The sequence below is a fragment of the Brassica rapa genome, chromosome A10, assembly GCF_000309985.2.
Source record: "Brassica rapa cultivar Chiifu-401-42 chromosome A10, CAAS_Brap_v3.01, whole genome shotgun sequence".
Lineage (NCBI taxonomy): Eukaryota > Viridiplantae > Streptophyta > Magnoliopsida > Brassicales > Brassicaceae > Brassica > Brassica rapa.
Genome location: NC_024804.2, coordinates 2,734,645 through 2,751,675, shown reverse-complemented (window position 1 = coordinate 2,751,675; position 17,031 = coordinate 2,734,645). Strand labels below are relative to the sequence as shown.

At 33.6% G+C, this 17,031-nt stretch overlaps 1 protein-coding gene and 1 long non-coding RNA gene across 9 annotated transcripts; one reads left to right on the top strand and one right to left on the bottom strand.

Annotated features, from left to right (window-relative positions):
• Positions 1 to 226: 226 nt before the first annotated feature.
• On the bottom strand, positions 227 to 2,375 carry LOC103844043. 8 transcript variants are annotated; one of them, XR_004452730.1, is made up of 7 exons: positions 2,016 to 2,375; positions 1,626 to 1,901; positions 1,384 to 1,496; positions 1,002 to 1,076; positions 841 to 924; positions 691 to 748; positions 227 to 604 (listed from the first exon to the last, which is right to left on the bottom strand). It is a non-coding gene; the product is annotated as an uncharacterized LOC103844043 (long non-coding RNA). The 8 variants fall into 8 exon arrangements; XR_004452731.1 differs by having other exon boundaries at positions 1,626 to 1,870; positions 1,975 to 2,374; XR_004452732.1 differs by having other exon boundaries at positions 1,626 to 1,870; positions 2,016 to 2,374.
• Positions 2,376 to 11,540: 9,165 nt separating this feature from the next.
• On the top strand, positions 11,541 to 13,572 carry LOC103844045 (delta-9 desaturase-like 5 protein). The gene is made up of 5 exons (XM_009120818.3): positions 11,541 to 12,194; positions 12,347 to 12,487; positions 12,576 to 12,716; positions 12,859 to 12,965; positions 13,130 to 13,572. The coding sequence occupies exons 1-5, from the start codon at positions 11,883 to 11,885 to the stop codon at positions 13,326 to 13,328; spliced, it is 900 nt and encodes a 299-aa protein (XP_009119066.1). The 5' UTR covers positions 11,541 to 11,882; the 3' UTR covers positions 13,329 to 13,572.
• Positions 13,573 to 17,031: the final 3,459 nt, after the last annotated feature.

Genomic DNA, 17,031 nt, shown 5'->3' with positions numbered 1-17,031 from the left:
GATCCATTTATATGGTCTTATACTCTGCACTCTATACAATTTAACATGAGGGACATGAGCTATCAGATTTGACATATGAGTTCAACTTCTATCAGATTTTAGAAAAATACACATATTCCAAAAACATAAAATACATGAAATACAACCCTGGCATTGAGACATTCATATTTACCCTCTAACTCCAGCTCTTCCACATTCCCTAGAAATTCAAGTAAAGAAGACAATCGATTGAATCTACACATCATCACTTTGGAAATAAATACAAATGCACAATGGTGTAAAAATATTAGAAGAATTGGAAGAAGACTTTCTGTTCTCGGACGACCAAGTCTCAAATCACATAAGAGGTGATAGACTAATAAATATACAGACTAACAGTAAAAACTGAAAAATGACCATATACGAACTCAAATCAGTAAGAAGCTAAAAGTTAACACAATCACCAGAATCTAAGTCATCATAAATTGCAAAATAATGAAACCTCCACTTGCGTGCTTTCTTTTAGGTTGCTTAGACAGATTTTGTCAAGATCCCAAAAACTGAGTCAAGCAACCTTTTGGGGCTGACGAAGAATAAAACTCATGATCAGCCTCTTATACCATTCCTAAGAGAACATGGTGGCTTAAGTAAATAATAGTGAAAATAATAAATAAATAATCTGAATAAACAACAGAGAGAAAGAAACTTAACTCGCTAATAGAGCAGTGCGATGGAAGAGATTGGTGAGGATGAGACATGTGTACTCCCTCTTCGTAACAGACAACATAATGTCACCAAAAGATTTTAAGTTTTTTTTAATACAAATATGTGATCTCTATAATATCTAATAGATTCACTTACATTTAGATTTACGTGTTTGTCAGTGTAAAGGTGACCTGAAGTTGGCGTGCAATATATTGTCCGTCAGCTCTTGTATCCGATTAACTGAAAAACAAAATGAAGTGGTTATAATATATGCAATGTGTGAGATAATAATGGTTATAGTCGCTGGGAACACATACTCTTGGCACCAATCACCACATGAGAACTTCTTGCCATTACCATCGATGTATCCATTCTTAACCCTCATCTCCCTCCTATTACAATAATAATCACATGTTAAATCAAAATCTATTTAGTTTAAACAATTTTGCATCTTATGTGAGCAATGAATATAGCTATTCAATGATGGTCGATTTAGCTTTGCATTTGCTACCCACAATATTTATCTATGGACTGAAACACAGATTGATCATCAAAACTTGTGAACATCATTACTTGATTAGTTTCTTTTCTTTTTTGAACCTGGCATCACTCTCTTATAAAACTTATTTGAACATGAGGAGATTGTGGTGTCAATTAAAATAAAAATACAAAAGCGAATAACCAAAGAAAAAGAAGTACCTATCTCTTCTCCGGTGATGTTGTATGAGTAAACTCTAGGAAATGGGAATGGTTTGCAAGTGCTTTCATTTGAGAACTAAAATTTTTCCTTTTCTGTAGATATTGTTGGCCTCCTATAGTCAACAAAAAAAGGACTGCAAGCAAGATTAATTTGATGGATGGAGGATGAAATCTATTAGAAGCATACGATGTCAAATCTGTCTCAGAATCGAGCTTGAAAGAAACATGAAGAATGATCGAACCTGGATATGTTTAGGAACAGGAAATCCGCTAAAACATGAAGAATCGCTGCAGAAGACATTTTCCAAAAGGTGTTACGTACACAACTTTTTTTTTTTTTGTTGGCAATGAACAAATCTGATGAAACGACCTTCTGTTTTCCACTCCCACATGGAGAAAGTCAAGGAAAAAGTGAACTAATGCAAAAACACCTTCCAAGCTTTTGAATCTCTTGTTTTGGTAGATCCAAGCATCTCGTGTAGCAGCCCTGAAACGTCATTAGACTAACCACATCATAACTACAACCAAAAAGAGAGAGAGAGAGAGAGATTACGACCGCAGCTGATCTGACGAAAGAAATTATAATCTCACCCGTCACGGGCATAAGATGTGTTCAAGGAGAGGAATCTAACATATATTTATACTGAACTACACCGCCTCTCAGATCGTGGAGAACGAATCAATTAGAATAAAGACGAAGACATAAATCAGAGCGTTTCAGGTCGTGGAAAGAAGCTTAAACGTCAGTGCCTCGCCACCGCACGGAGGGGAGCGACGGTCCTGGTTTCTTTGCCTCAGACGTTCTAGGGTTAGAGGTGACATCAATCTATACGGGCCAGATCTATTTCCCATTACAAAACCCAATCGCACAACAGCAGACGAAGCCCATGATACAATCGTGTTAGTGATACGGTGTGTTTAGAATAATTGACACGTGTCAACTCCTGGAGAAACGACTTTCTGACCTGGCGCTGATGTGGCATCACAGGAGGGACACCAACAATTTTATATATATATAGATATTACTTAATAGTCTACTATTCATCTAAATTTTTTATGCAGGACTAAACAAAAATATGTTTCTCTTAAAAATAAAATATTGTATATAATATATAGTATGTTGATAAAAATATTATTAAATAGCATAGGCCACTATCTATCTTATTAAAACTCAAGTACAAAATTGGATTGTTTGGAGACTTGAATAGGACTTTTAAAAATTTGGAGTGTTTGGAAACATGGATTGCAGTCTTTTAAAAAAAAATATTTTTGTTTGAAAACAAGGATAGTAGTATTAAGAAAAAAAAGTAATGGGCTTATGTTTTTTTAAAAAATTGAAAGTTATCTAGGCCACTTTTAAAATATACCAAAATAGGTCAATCTAATTCCCTAAAATTTTTTTTTCTAAACTAACCATAAAACAAAATTTAAACTTTATATACATATTTCAAATCAAAATAATAATTCAAATTTGATTTATATCAAAAATTGATTCAAAAATATACATATATTCAAAAATTGATTTTTACTAAACTATTTTTCAATAACCATTATAAAAAAATATTGTCAATATATATAAGAAAAATATAATACAAAGCCCAATTTGAAATACCAACTCAAATTATGGTTTTCATATTTCATATTAAGTTTTAAAAATATAATATATGTAATTATTTATATGATGGTATGTATAAAATACTATTAATTATATGATTACTTATATGATGGTACATATAAAATACGATTAATTATATGATGATAAAATACAATATATAATAATGACTAGGGATGGGCTTTTGGATACCCATACGGGTTTAGTTCTGATCGGTTTGTATTTTGAGTTTTCGGGGTCAAAAATTTCAGCCTTATTAGAATGTTTCTAAATTTTGGTTTGAGTTCGATTTGGATCTTTGCGGGTTTGGTTTGAGTTTGGATAACTAATTTAAATTATTTTTAAAGTCTTAAATCATTATATATTTTAAATTTCTCAAAATGTATAAATAAAATAATATATTACGTATAAATTTGAATAACATATGTCATAATACTTAAGCTTAACATATCAATTGGCTTGATTTAAAATTTTGGATACGAAATCAATAATTATTTTAAGTATTTTTGGTGATTTGAGTATACTTTAACTATTTCAGATATTTACTTTTGACTATCTATATATATTTTCAAGTATTTAAACCAATTTAAAAGTATTATTTTTGATGTTTTATATACGTTAAATCTAAAAATAATTAATATATATAAGTATATAAATCTATTTTTAGATAAATTCGGATACCCAAATACTTCGGTTCGGATCAGATTCGGTTCTCTAAATAACAAAATTTTGAATAATTAGAATATTTAATCAATTTATGTTTGGGTTTGGTACTATATCTTTGGATCGGTATCGGTTATGTTCCTCGGATTCATTTTTCCAAATCCTAATAATTACATGAAAAACAAATATCAATATATTTTTCAAAATATACACCCGCGCGCCTGCGCGGGTCAAAATCTAGTTTATAATTATGCCTCAGGCCACAAAATATATTGGGACTGCACTGGATGTTGTTACTGCAATCACAAGTGCTTACTACAAAGGTGGTGTAGGTTCTTTACTTGTCTAAGACGTGACAAGCCACTCAACGTTTGAGAATGCTGCGACATGGTTAATATTTTTTCATATCTCTATTTCCTCAAAAAAAAAAAAAAATTGGGATGATGTAGAAGGCTTCAAAGGCTATTCCTAAAAGCACTGCATGAAATGGATAGCATCAAACTGCCGTAAAAATCTCCATCTATGTAAATATTTTGGACAACTTAACCAGATTGTAAGTGATTTTCTTTTTTTGATAAGTATGTGAATATGTACAAAAAGGAAAGCGGATCAGTCCTACGTTGCCAAAAAAATATTAAAAAACAACGAAAGAGACTAGATACTTGAATGCTAAACAGAGCAAACAACCACTAAATGCCTATATATTAAAAAATATTAACTATGAGTGCTTTAGCCACACTTACATAAGAGCAGAATTCTTAGGGTTAGGTTCTTAGCAGAATATAAGAAACTGTTTTTTAATTTTTAACTAAAAACTTAAGAGCAAGTTTTTGAATGACTTAAAGTTCTTTCTTGCAACGAGAATATTCCGGATCAGTTTGTCTATGGTTTTGAAGATGATTGGAGGAGAAGATGCAACAGCATTATGGAGCCTCGAATTTTTGCTCATACCAAAGACGGTAAATAGTCGCTTGGACCGCAATTCGCCGAAGAGTGATGGGGCAGGTACTCTCTCTGGTGTCAAGCCATTCCATCAGCGCATCCCATGTATGGAAGTAGAAGAGCCTGTAACCTAGACGTTTTATTAATAGATTGTAAGTGATTGTGACAAATTGATAAGAGTAAAGAATACAAAAGTGTACGAAAGAATTATATTAGACCCTTATGAAAATAATGTTACATGATGCATAGTTTATATAGAGAATAAATCAACATAATTTTCTAAACTAGTATAGAATATTATATAATAGATATTGATAAATTTTCTATTCCAATATATTGATGTACATCCTAATATTCACTGTTGGATTAAGTCGATCTTCTAGATCTCCCAATACCCTCTCTCAAGCTCATACGTGTTATCACATATGAAATTGGACAATTTTCAAAATATAGTAGTAACACAATTCAAAGTCTAGTGAAACAACGATGATTGTTAATGTTGCGTAAGTTTGACGAATGTCCCATAACTCTTTTTCGCGGGTTGAAATAGATGATCTGATTTTTGGTGATTGTTTGTTTTATCCATCCCACAATAAGATGCTTGTTTGATGTCCAATCTTCACGGTAGGGTGAATCGCTTGCCGGTAGACTGCCGTCGAGAAATCTGAATCTTTTGTGAGCTAATAGCCATACGAAAGTTGATGAATGAATGCTTGAATTGTTGAATGAATTTTCCTTGCTTCAAATTGAGAAACAAATGAATAGAGAATAAGGTTTCTGATTTGAAATTTTGCAAAGACCGCAAAACTATGATTGAGTGAAAATCTTCTTCTTCAAGTCATGAATAGGCATGGGCGTTCGGTGGACCGTTCAGTATCGGTCCGGGTAATTTGGATTTTCGGATTTTTGGTGTTATGCTCAGAAGTACCATTCGGATTTTACTAATTATCGGATCGGTTTCGGTTCGGTTCCTTCCGGGTTCGGTTCGGATTGGATGTAACCAATGTTTAAAATCGTCCAAAAATATTTTTTTAAACCTTAAAAATTGACAAAAAAATTCAAAATATATAAATTATTTACAAATCTAATTAAAAATTAGTTAAACTATCTAAATTAACTAAAAGGTATTCAAAATAACAATTAAAACAAACTAAAAAAGTATTTTGAATATCCTAAAATATCTAAATCATCTTAAAATATATAAAAACATTAACATATTTAACTAATTTCGGATATTTTTGGATCCTAGTTCGGATGTCGGTTCGGTTCGGATTATAACCAAACACCAAAGTACTAAGCTGATAAGTCCCGTTCGGATATTTTTGTATAACAGTTCGGATTCGGTTCCAGTTTTTTCGGTTCGGGTCTAGGTAGGTACTTCGGGTTGAGTTAAAAACGCCCATGCCTAGTCATGAATAAAGAAATTCTGAATGAAGCGTTGTTGTTTTGTAATTTTTGCAAAGCAACATGAAAATGAAGATTTTAGAAGTGTTTGATGTTTTTAGTTTTGTTCTTGCTCTTGCTCTGATACCATGACAAATTAATAAGAATAAACAATGAAAAAATTATATTAGACCCTCATAAAAATAATGTTACAAAAAGTATAGTTTATATAGAGAATAAATCAACCTAATTTCCTAAACTAATATGAAATAGTATATAATAAATAATGATAAATTGTCTATTCTAATATATTGATGTATATCTTAATATTGACCGTTGGATTAAGTCGATCTTTTAGATCTCCCTATAGATCGTTACGTTACGTATTTAAATGAATATAGATAAGAAATATGGTCAAAGAAATGGCCTTGGCCGTTGGGGATTTATTAATGATACTAGGTCCGTGTCCGCGCTACGCGCAGATAATGTGGTTATGTTATTTTCTTTTTAAATTTATATAATATATGATATCATTTGATAAATTTGTTCTAAAGAATTTACAAAGTTTTGAGCTTGGATAGTAGGTATAGATCCGGTTGTACCTTTATTAATGGTTTGTTGATGATTTCCTTTGGCCAAAGTTATATTTACAACACATCATTCATGTAAGTTCAATATCTGCACAAAATTTTGGAAGCGAATTTTTTTGAATATATCAAAAGAGAATGAGAAATAGATCATACATACTGATCTGAAGTGGTTTGTGATTTTAATTTTCAAAAGCAAAAAAAATATCATAAGAAAGCATGCAAACAGTATAACTTTAGAAATAGCATTTCGTATGAGACTAACACAATAAAAACCTAAAAATCCTTTAGCTTCATTCTAAACCTAACGATCAAGCATTTTATTATATTTTTTTTAAAGTTAAAAGTAATACACATGAAGGTATGTCCGTTTGTCGAGTGTAGACGATTGTATCATGGAATATCTTATAGACATAAATGGAAAATTGTGAGATGATGGTTCGAGATGGCCCTGATCTGTTAACAAATATGAGTTTAGTTAAATTTGCAACAGAGTGGTTGTATGCTGGTTAGTGATGTTCACTTTTCTTTTTAGTAGTGAATATGCGATTGCATGTTTTATAGATTCATGATAACCTTATTTACTGTGTTTTGTTTATGGGCTATATAGCTGTGTTTTACCTTGTTTGTAGAACCACTGCCTGTACGATTTTATGCATGCGGAGGTGAGTTTTGGCTTGCCTCACTCATGATGGATCTCCAATGCATTCTCTATTCGTGGCTTGTTTGTCCCAAAACGAAGATATTTCGGTAGTATAGATGGTGGATCTGTTAATTTCTCTGGCCCTTATCTTATGGTTAGTGTCTAGATTTAGATGTTAATGCTCATGTTTTGGTGAGCTATGACAAAGAAATGTGTTCCTATAATTGATATGATTCTAAATATAGTTTAATCAAATTATAACAATGATAGTAATTAAGCACGTTTTTGATTGGTCAAAATTTTAAAATATCTGTTTACCTTATTTTTAACAAAAAAACGTAATATGTCAACATAATTTTTATTACGCTGGCTTGAAATTTTTGGTTGCCATTTCTTGGATACTATTACATTGATTGATATCCTATCCATGGGTTGCATATATTTTATTGTTTTTCAGTTCATAGTAATGTATGGTGTGTATATCTGGTGAGTGTATATATGTTGGATCGTTCTGGTATTTGAGTTTTCATGTTAAAACGATATACTTGGGTTCATATGACTATTTTTTTTTGTAATTAACTGTTTCAATTTGCATATATATAATGTAATGTATGTTTTCGTTGTTTACTTTTCCGTAAAGATTTATTTTTGGATCATAGGCATATTAGTACGGATTTTTAACTATATTTTTTTTGTGACCTACCTTTTTTCATAAACCTTTTTGTAAATTATAAAAAGAATAGGTATGCATATTTTTTTTCCTTTCAAATGTCGTTTTGATCCCCAAAATACTTAGGAACAAAAGTCTTCATCCATGATTTCCTATAACCTTAGTTTCATGAGATTTACTCATTAATTATATGCCTCATTAGAAACTGAAGCTTACCACAGATGGCTTTGCCGATTGATTATATAAAGAAGAGTACATGAACTGAAAATAATGACTGAAAATCATATAAATGTAACATATATGTTCATTTGTGCGCGTGTAAGTCTTGTCTAAAAAAGTAACATGCAACTGTTTTTATTCCCATTTTTAATTGTTTTTTTCTAAAACATAGATTGGTTATAAGTTATAACCCATGTTCAAAAAGGCGAGTAGCCGTTGTTGTGGCCGGAAATTTGTGCGAGGATGGATTTTAAAACTCATGTCTTGTTGATTTTTCAATTCATCTCAAATTTCAATATGATATAATAAAGTAAAGTGTGGAGAACTTGTCCTCATAAGCTTGTGTTTGCGTTGTATGATCACAGAATTTGATTTTCTCACATAATAGTCTTGATGACTGATGTTGCTTAATCATAGCTCATGCCTCCAACAAAGTATGTGCTCTCTATGTGAATTCAATACCGCTTGCATTTGAAAAAAAAACAGAATATGTTGTTATATGATGTTATCGGCCTTAAGTCAGTGTGTAAGAACATATACTCTCTGCTTCTGAATTTTTGAATATAAGGAGACTGAATACTCTAAAATATTTAGTATATAGACACAGGAGAGGTCCTGAGATGTAAATCAGAAAATATACTTGCTTGAAATTACTTTGTTTAAGAACTCTGATCCTAAATTTTACTCTATATAAGGGGAGTCTCGAATCTAAACGCTTAGTGTATCAAACAAAATCTCTTTTAATATTTTTCTTTTGTCCACCACCAAAGAAAACTCTGTTAATCACAACCCCTCCAGCATCGACAAATAATCCAGGAGGTGAAAATCATTTTATAGTTACTTCCCTTATGAGACCTCAAATGTTCAATCACAACCTTCTTAGACTATTGCGGTCTCCTCATTTACCCAACCACCCACTTTTCATTTGATCTTCATCTTCTTCCTTAGCCTTCTAGCCATCACTCTTGTCTTTAACAACCACAACCACAACCGACTAAGCTGCAACAGATGAATTTTTTTTTTTTTTTAAACAATCACTCTGCAAAGCTGAATCTGATACAAACAAATCGACCTTTAAAGATTATTCACAGAAATAATGCTAATGAGAAGACCAAATAAAATCTCAACTCAAGAGCAAAGGGCTTCTTTACCTTTAAAAATTCCTGAAGAGCATTAGTTTAGATGAAACTTGAGTTCAAGCTCTTGGTTCCCTCAGCTGTGGCCAATGCTCCAGCTTCCTCACTGATAAGATCCAATATTTCTTCCAGCGTCTCTTCTCCATCCAAAAGCTCTAAATCAAGATTTTTAAACAATCAGGTTGAGGAAACCATGCATTACAAAGCAGGGGAGGTCGTGTAAACTTACCGTTCTCCCATCTCCCATGAGAAGAACCTTCTCACAAAGAAAAACCTTCTCTCTCTCTCTCTCTCTCTCTGATGGACCATAAGTCCACAAAAACACAGATTTCTACGAATAAACCAATCACAAGTTCTTGTTTCCATGTTTCATGTTATAAAAAAAAAAATTCTCAGTGGTATTGAATGAAAGAGTTATAAAAGAAACAAAGAAGTAGTTGGTGTACCGGTGTTAGCTTCCGTGCTGCGTTCCTGTCCGTGTGAGCCTGTTCACGTTTGGCTGCTGCTGTGCGGATCTCCTTCTCAAGCTTGGTTGGGTCTTGCGTTGCTTCAGACCCAAGAACCTTCATCAGATTGCTCATTTTCACCTTTGCTTTTGGTGGTTCAAGCAACCCTTGTCTGATCATCTCCTGTTTCTCCTTTTCTTATGCCAGACGCCTCTGGGTTCGAAGTTTCTTCTGCTCCCTCTTTGTCAGTTTAAGAGGCTGGGGTGGTGGAGGCGCTGCCTCTGCAGGTGGCTCTATGGGACGGGGATGCTCTATGTAATGTGTGAGTTTTTCTGTCTTCAGATCGCTATCGGTAATGGTACCATCATCTATGTCGCCATACACGCCATTTGTGAGGACAGCTGCATCCCTGAAAGACAAACAAAACTATAAGCTAAGAAAACCCATTATGAACGTACACAGAAAACTGAGACCAAACCAGCACGGCACAAAGCCACCAGTTAACTATTTGGTCTGAATCGAAGAAAGGTAACTAAGTGGTTCACAATAATAAGATGATTCATTGTTACCATATTCTAATAGTAATCACCCTGGTGCTGATTACAGAATAATACAAACTATCAGAAGTAATAGGCGGCAAACTAATGAGCACACTAAGCCAACAGTCAAAGAGATCAACAACTCCAATTGTAAAGAAATCCAGAAAGCTTTCATTGCTTACAACTATATTTGGTTGAGAGTGATTCTTGAGAAGCTTCAGTTCCTCCTCCAGCTCCTGAATATGAGATTCAATAAGCCAACGTAGGAAAGTCATGAAGCAATCAGCTGACTGTAGAGAAAGAAAGAACCAACTAAGAACATATGATGAAAGAGATAGGGTACCACAATATTAACGAAGAAACATGTTCGTCTATTAGCAAACCTGAGTTTTTTTCTTGGAGGTGATGCAATCAGAACCTGGAAAGAACAACTAAAATCACGTTCAATCAACAGCAACAATCATTAGAGTCAAAACCAAAACAAAAAGTATAATTATGTGAATAATCAACGAAGTAAGATGATAGGTTTTACTACATATATTTAGTTTATTGATTATCAAAAACTCATAAGAGGTATAAAACGTGACGGAAAAAGGGAAAGTAAAGATTGACTTGCAGAGAATGATAACAGTTCTGAAAATCCAAAAGGGAGTCAACTAATTACATGTTTATCTGCGAGAAGCTCTTGGTATTGACATTAATGGCAATTGAACATGCAAGAGAGAATAAAAACCTAATAATCCCAATAAAGGATGAGTGGACAACCTCTTGAGAAAACGGCAAAGATGCAGATTGTTGAAAGTAAAGTAGGAAGACAAAATCAAGGTTAGCCAGAACGGAAAAGGGGAGTAAAAAATCAAGAACTGCAAAAACTTGGTTGGGGAGGTGAGGGTTCGTGTGTATGGCCCTAAATTTATAGTTAGTGGTTGATAAATATCATAAAACGTCTGGATTTGAAGGATGAAGAATCATAGAGAGGTGGAACGGAACATTGAAAAAGAGTTTAAAGATCACTGATTGATCATAAGTGGCTAAAGTAACGTGAAACTCGGAAAACTCAGAGATTAGAGAAGATGAAGTGGAAGAGTCGAGGGGGAGAGAAAGGCAAGTTTGAGAAAAATAGGTTTTGGGCTGAGGATGGGCAAATTATATTTTTTACAAAGCCCAGCCAACGTGCCTTTTCTAGCTCAATCCCTTTTATATGACGTGGACGAATGCTGCTCTATGAATGGCTAATTTTTCAATCCGACGTGTACACCTTTAGAGGGCTTAGTATCCTCCTTTTAGTATAGTTTAGATCCTTATTTGGAGACAAGCCAATGAAAGTGTTAGCTGGTACGTAGAGATGCCGTAATAACTCATCTATTTACCAATTATAGATCTTCTTTCTTTCATAACGGTATATCAAAGTATATAGGCAGTAGAAAAAAACTTTAATTGAAGGTTGGGATGGGTGAAACATGTGCTGCTGCCATTATATTAAAGATGGAATTAAAAGAGGTAGATAGAGAGCATTTAAGAAGAATCGTGAATTTCATTTAACAAGGTAGACCTTGGCGCAACAGCATTAGCCCATATATACCCATATCTGCTTATGTTATATGTTTATACAATTCACAAGTTACAATTAAAACAAGTGCAATTCCTCAAGGCTCTGCTATGTGTAATCCCACTAGAGATTATGGCTCTAGCCAAAGCGGCATGGTGCGTAAAGAGAAAACACCATATTTTCAGAGATATTGGACGTGGGCTGATGTAGCAAGAGCGGTAACCGTCACGATGGTGCACTTTTTGTGTCTCCTGGCGCCATTTAACTACAAATGGGAAGCATTACGGTTCGGTCTAATTCTCGTCGCAGTGACTAACCTGCTCATTACATTCTCGTATCATAGGAACTTGGCTCATCGGAGCTTTAAGCTCCCAAAATGGCTTGAGTATCCTATCGCTTACGCTGTAGTTTTCGCTCTTCAGGTCAAACACTGATTTACTATTTATATATATTTTGTGTCAACCAAACCCGGTTTATTGATAAGTCAATCTAACTAATAATTAAGTATTATAATATATGTTAAATGCTTTTTTATTTGAAGTATGATTGGAGAAAGAATATTGAATATTTTCAGGGTGATCCACTGGATTGGGTGAGCATACACAGGTTCCATCACCAGTTCACTGACTCGGACCGTGACCCACATAGCCCTAAGGAAGGATTCTTGTTCAGCCATGTCATGTGGATATTTGACACCCTTTATATAAAATATAAGGTAACGTATAGGTACATGATATAAATATAATCATCTTTCATAATATGATGTATTATGTTGTTTGTAACAATGGAAACTAATGTAACAGTGTGGTGGACGTAACAACGTGATGGACTTGAAGCAGCAATGGTTCTATAGGTTCCTACGAAAGACAATTGGCTTCCACGTCTTAATGTTTTGGACCGCTCTCTATCTCTACGGTGGTTTACCTTACCTTACATGCGGAGGGGTAATCTTTTTTATATTTTTGCAAAATAATGTGTATGAAACATTAACTAGTGTGCAGCTCAAAGAATAATATATATGAAACATGATCTTGTCATCTTGATATAACTATTAATTACGAATTTGATAATATTTGATGACGACAGGGCGTTGGAGGTGTGTTAGGGTACCACGTGACATGGCTCGTAAACTCCGCATGCCATATTTGGGGTTCGAGGTCGTGGAGGACTAAAGACACATCTCGTAACGTTTGGTAATATAATATCAGATAACCTATATGAATTGATCTTAAAATGAAAAATGAAAGCAAACAAACATTTTTTTATATGTGAATATTATGACATATTTAAAAAAAAAATATTATGACATCTTGTTTACTATTAAACATTGTTTGAGTATTTTGTGAATATATCGAAGGTGGCTGAGCATATTTACGATGGGAGAGAGCTGGCACAACAACCACCACGCGTTTGAATCATCGGCGAGGCAAGGATTGGAGTGGTGGCAGATAGATATCACTTGGTACCTCATTCGACTATTTGAGGTTCTCGGATTAGCCACCGATGTGAAGTTGCCTTCGGAATTTCAAAAACAGAAACTGGCTCTCGTTCATTGATGTTTATTTTAAGATTTTGAATTATTCGCATCAGGCAATCTAAGTTATAAGTTCTATAGTAAAGACGACTACAACATTTATATAAGACTCAAGATTATGGTTATTTGTTTCTCTTTCCAAAATCATGCTTAGTGTATTCCAAAATAAATGAATGTTTTACGTCTTTCTGTCATAGTAGACTTAAATGTTTTTGATCAAGTGTATTTCTTGAATCATTAGTTTAAATATATTTGTTTAAAATGAATATTTTGCATCTTACTAGTCTCCACGTTTAATAGTATACAGTAGTATGAATGATCATCAATCTAACAGCAAGTCATTTTAAATACATAATCAAAAGGGATTTTTGCAAAATTGACCTATAACTTAAAGTCAAACACAAAACTAACCTCCTTTTTTTTTGAAAATTGGTTTTGCCCTATTCACCCCACAAGTTCATATAATTTACAAAAATGCCATTAATTTTTTTTAATTTTTTTTTTTCGAAAATGACATTTTTACTCTCTCACCCTCATCATCTTCAAGTAATTACAAGATTGCCATTGTCATCAATACCACAACCACCATGAACAACCAATTTGAAGCTCTTAATGCTCCTAAAATCGATTTACCCTTCTTCTTTTTCCATTCTTGTGAACTAAACACAACATATCTCTCACTTTCTCTCCACAATGAGCTAAAAAACTCAAGATTTTGATTCTAAAATTTTTATGGTTCATAGAGTCATAGAAGCTAACGATTATGGGTGGGTGACTTCCATTTGTGATTCTGTGTGCTTGGAGAAGCCTTATGTATGCTAAGGAACTTATCTCACCAATTTAAGGTATGACATCGAGTTTTTTTCCAGATCTGTTCGTCAGACGACTTATTTGGGAAGTCGTCTGGCTGTAGACGACTTACCTTTCAGTCGTCTGGCTGTAGACGACTTACCTGGAAGTCGTCTGGTCAACGCAGAGGTTATTTTTGCAATTGACTTTGAAATCTGTAACCTGAGACGACTGAAAGTTAAGTCGTCTACTATTGTTTGGTTTCAAAAAAAATTCCAAAGAACCTAGACGACTTACATTTCAGTCATCATAAGTTAGTTTTGTATTTGACTGGATAATTTCAGAAGTTTGACTTCCCCAGACGACTTACATTTCAGTCGTCTGGCGAAAATTAAAATAATAATATTTTTTTTAAAGTAAACGACTTACAATTAAGTAGTCATAGGTTAGTTTTGCAATTGAAAAAAAAAACTTCAAGATTTAATTATACACAGACGACTTATAATTCAGTCGTCCACCAGACGACTTAATTGTAAGTCGTCCAGGATTTTTTTCCGAGATTCTGGTCAAACCTCGTAAATCCTGGACGACTTACATTTCAGTCGTCTCGTGGACGACTGAATTATAAGTCGTCTGTATATAATTAAATCTTGAAGTTTTTTTTTTCAATTGCAAAACTAACCTATGACGACTTAACTGTAAGTCGTCTACTTTTAAAAAAATATTATTATTTTAATTTTCACTAGACGACTGAAATGTAAGTCGTCCAAAAAGTCAAACTTCTGAAATAATCCAGTCAAATGCAAAACTAACCTCTGACGACTGAAATGTAAGTCGTCTAGCTTTTTTGGAGTTTTTTTTTTAACCAAACAATAGTAGACGACTTAACTTTCAGTCGTCCGAAATAACAGATTTCAAAGTCAATTGCAAAAATAACCTCTGCGTTGACCAGACGACATATAGTTTAGTCGTCTAGACAATTTAGATTGAAGTCATCCGCGTCTTCTCCACTAGTTTTTAAGTCTTCTACGTTAGTTTTTGAATAACTTGTATTTTTAAGAGTGATAAGTAACTTCAAGATATGTAAAACTCATATTTACAAAATATGTTCTCTCCCTTAGTTTTACTAAATTTGACTAAGTTTTTCAATGCAAACTTATAAAAAATATGATATGCTTTGACTAGTTACTATTGTTTGTTTCCATCTCTTACCAACATTTTTGTTTATTAAGATGAGAAAAAGGCCATTGGAGTTTATTATTGCATATGAGAGATCCAAAGATAAGAAAAAGGCTACTGAAGTCTATTATTTCATTGATTTGTAAATGTGTAAACACATTGTTAGCACATTTAATACATCTTGGAAAACATTATTACTGATTTTACAAAAAATTCACAACTAAAAGAGTATACATGCAATTCATAAAACAGACCACAAACAAAACTATTATAGATCATTCATCTACAAAGACAAGCTTGGATTCCACTTGAGTAGACAAGACCAGACAACTTTTAAGAAGTCCAGACGACTTCTAAAAAGTCCAGACGACTTCCAGGAAGTTCAGACGACTTTGCCAGAAGACTTTTAGGAAGTTCAGACGACTTTCAGACGACTTTACAGGAAGTCCAGACGACTTATAGGAAGTCCAGACGACTTCCAGACGACTTCCAGATGACTTCCAGACGACTAACAAGTAAGTCGTCCCAGAAGTCTTCCAGATCTGAAAAACCTGCATATTAAATCCAGATCTGAAAAACCTGCATATTCAAAAACGTTCAAATGGCTTAAAAACAGAAAAAAATGAGTGGAAGATTAGATAAATCTACCTTTAAAGAACACACAAAAATACATATCTAAAATAATAGATCTACCTTTAAATTAGTGGAAGATGAGTATCAAATAATTAAAAACCTGCAAAAAAAAAAAGATTAGTAACAAAGACATGAGACAAAATTGAAAAATTCATATAAAGTTTGGTGTTTTCAAGTCAAAGAGATTAGAGTGGGTTTGGAGAGTTTTAGTTTGGGAAAAAAGTAAGAACTTTATACAACAAGAAGTTACCAAATGAAGAAAAATCAGACATAAGAACTTACCAAAACGCTCAGAAAAATTCAGACGACTTCCTAGAAGTCCAGACGACTTCCTGGAAATCCAGACGACTTCCTGGAAGTCCAGACGACTTCCTGGAAGTCCAGACGACTTCCTGGAAGTCCAGACGACTTCCTAGAAGTCCAGACGACTTCCTAGAAGTCCAGACGACTTCCTGGAAGTCCAGACGACTTCCTGGAAGTCCAGACGACTTCCAGACGACTTCCAGACGACTAACAGGTAAGTCGTCCAAGAAGTCTTCCAGATCTGAAAAACCTGCACATCAAATCCAGATCTGAAAAACCTGCATATTCAAAAACGTTCAAATGACTTAAAAATAGAGAAAATGAGTGGAAGATTAGATAAATCTACATTTATAGAACACACAAAAATACATATCTAAAATTAATAGATCTACCTCTAAATTAGTGGAAGATGAGTACCATTTGATTAAAAACCTGCAAAAGAGATAGATTAGTAAGAAATACATGAGACAAAACTGAAAAATTCATATAAAGTTTGGTGTTTTCAAGTCAAAGAGATTAGAGAGAGGTTGGAGAGTTTTAGAATGATGAACATTACATTTTTGTTGCAGCCATTTGAGAGGAGGAGAGAGAATGTGTAAATTTTTCTTTATATAGGGAGACAAAAAATCCAATTAGATTAAATATTTTTGACTCAGACGACTTCCTGGACGACTTACATTTCAGTCGTCTGGTGAAAAAATTAAAACAGACGACTTACATGTAAGTCGTCCAGAAGAGTTTAATATTTTTAGCGGGAAATTAAATATTTTTAGCGGGAAACTAAAATAGAAGACTTTCCAGACGACTTACAAGTAAGTCGT

Excerpts from the sequence above, each read along its gene's own strand:
- LOC103844045 (XM_009120818.3), top strand. The coding sequence starts at position 11,883 with ATGTGTAATCCCACTAGAGATTATGGCTCTAGCCAAAGCGGCATGGTG. Across the intron at positions 12,195-12,346 it reads CTGTAGTTTTCGCTCTTCAG|GGTGATCCACTGGATTGGGT; the intron begins GTCAAACACTGA and ends GAATATTTTCAG. Across the intron at positions 12,717-12,858 it reads CTTACCTTACATGCGGAGGG|GGCGTTGGAGGTGTGTTAGG; the intron begins GTAATCTTTTTT and ends TGATGACGACAG.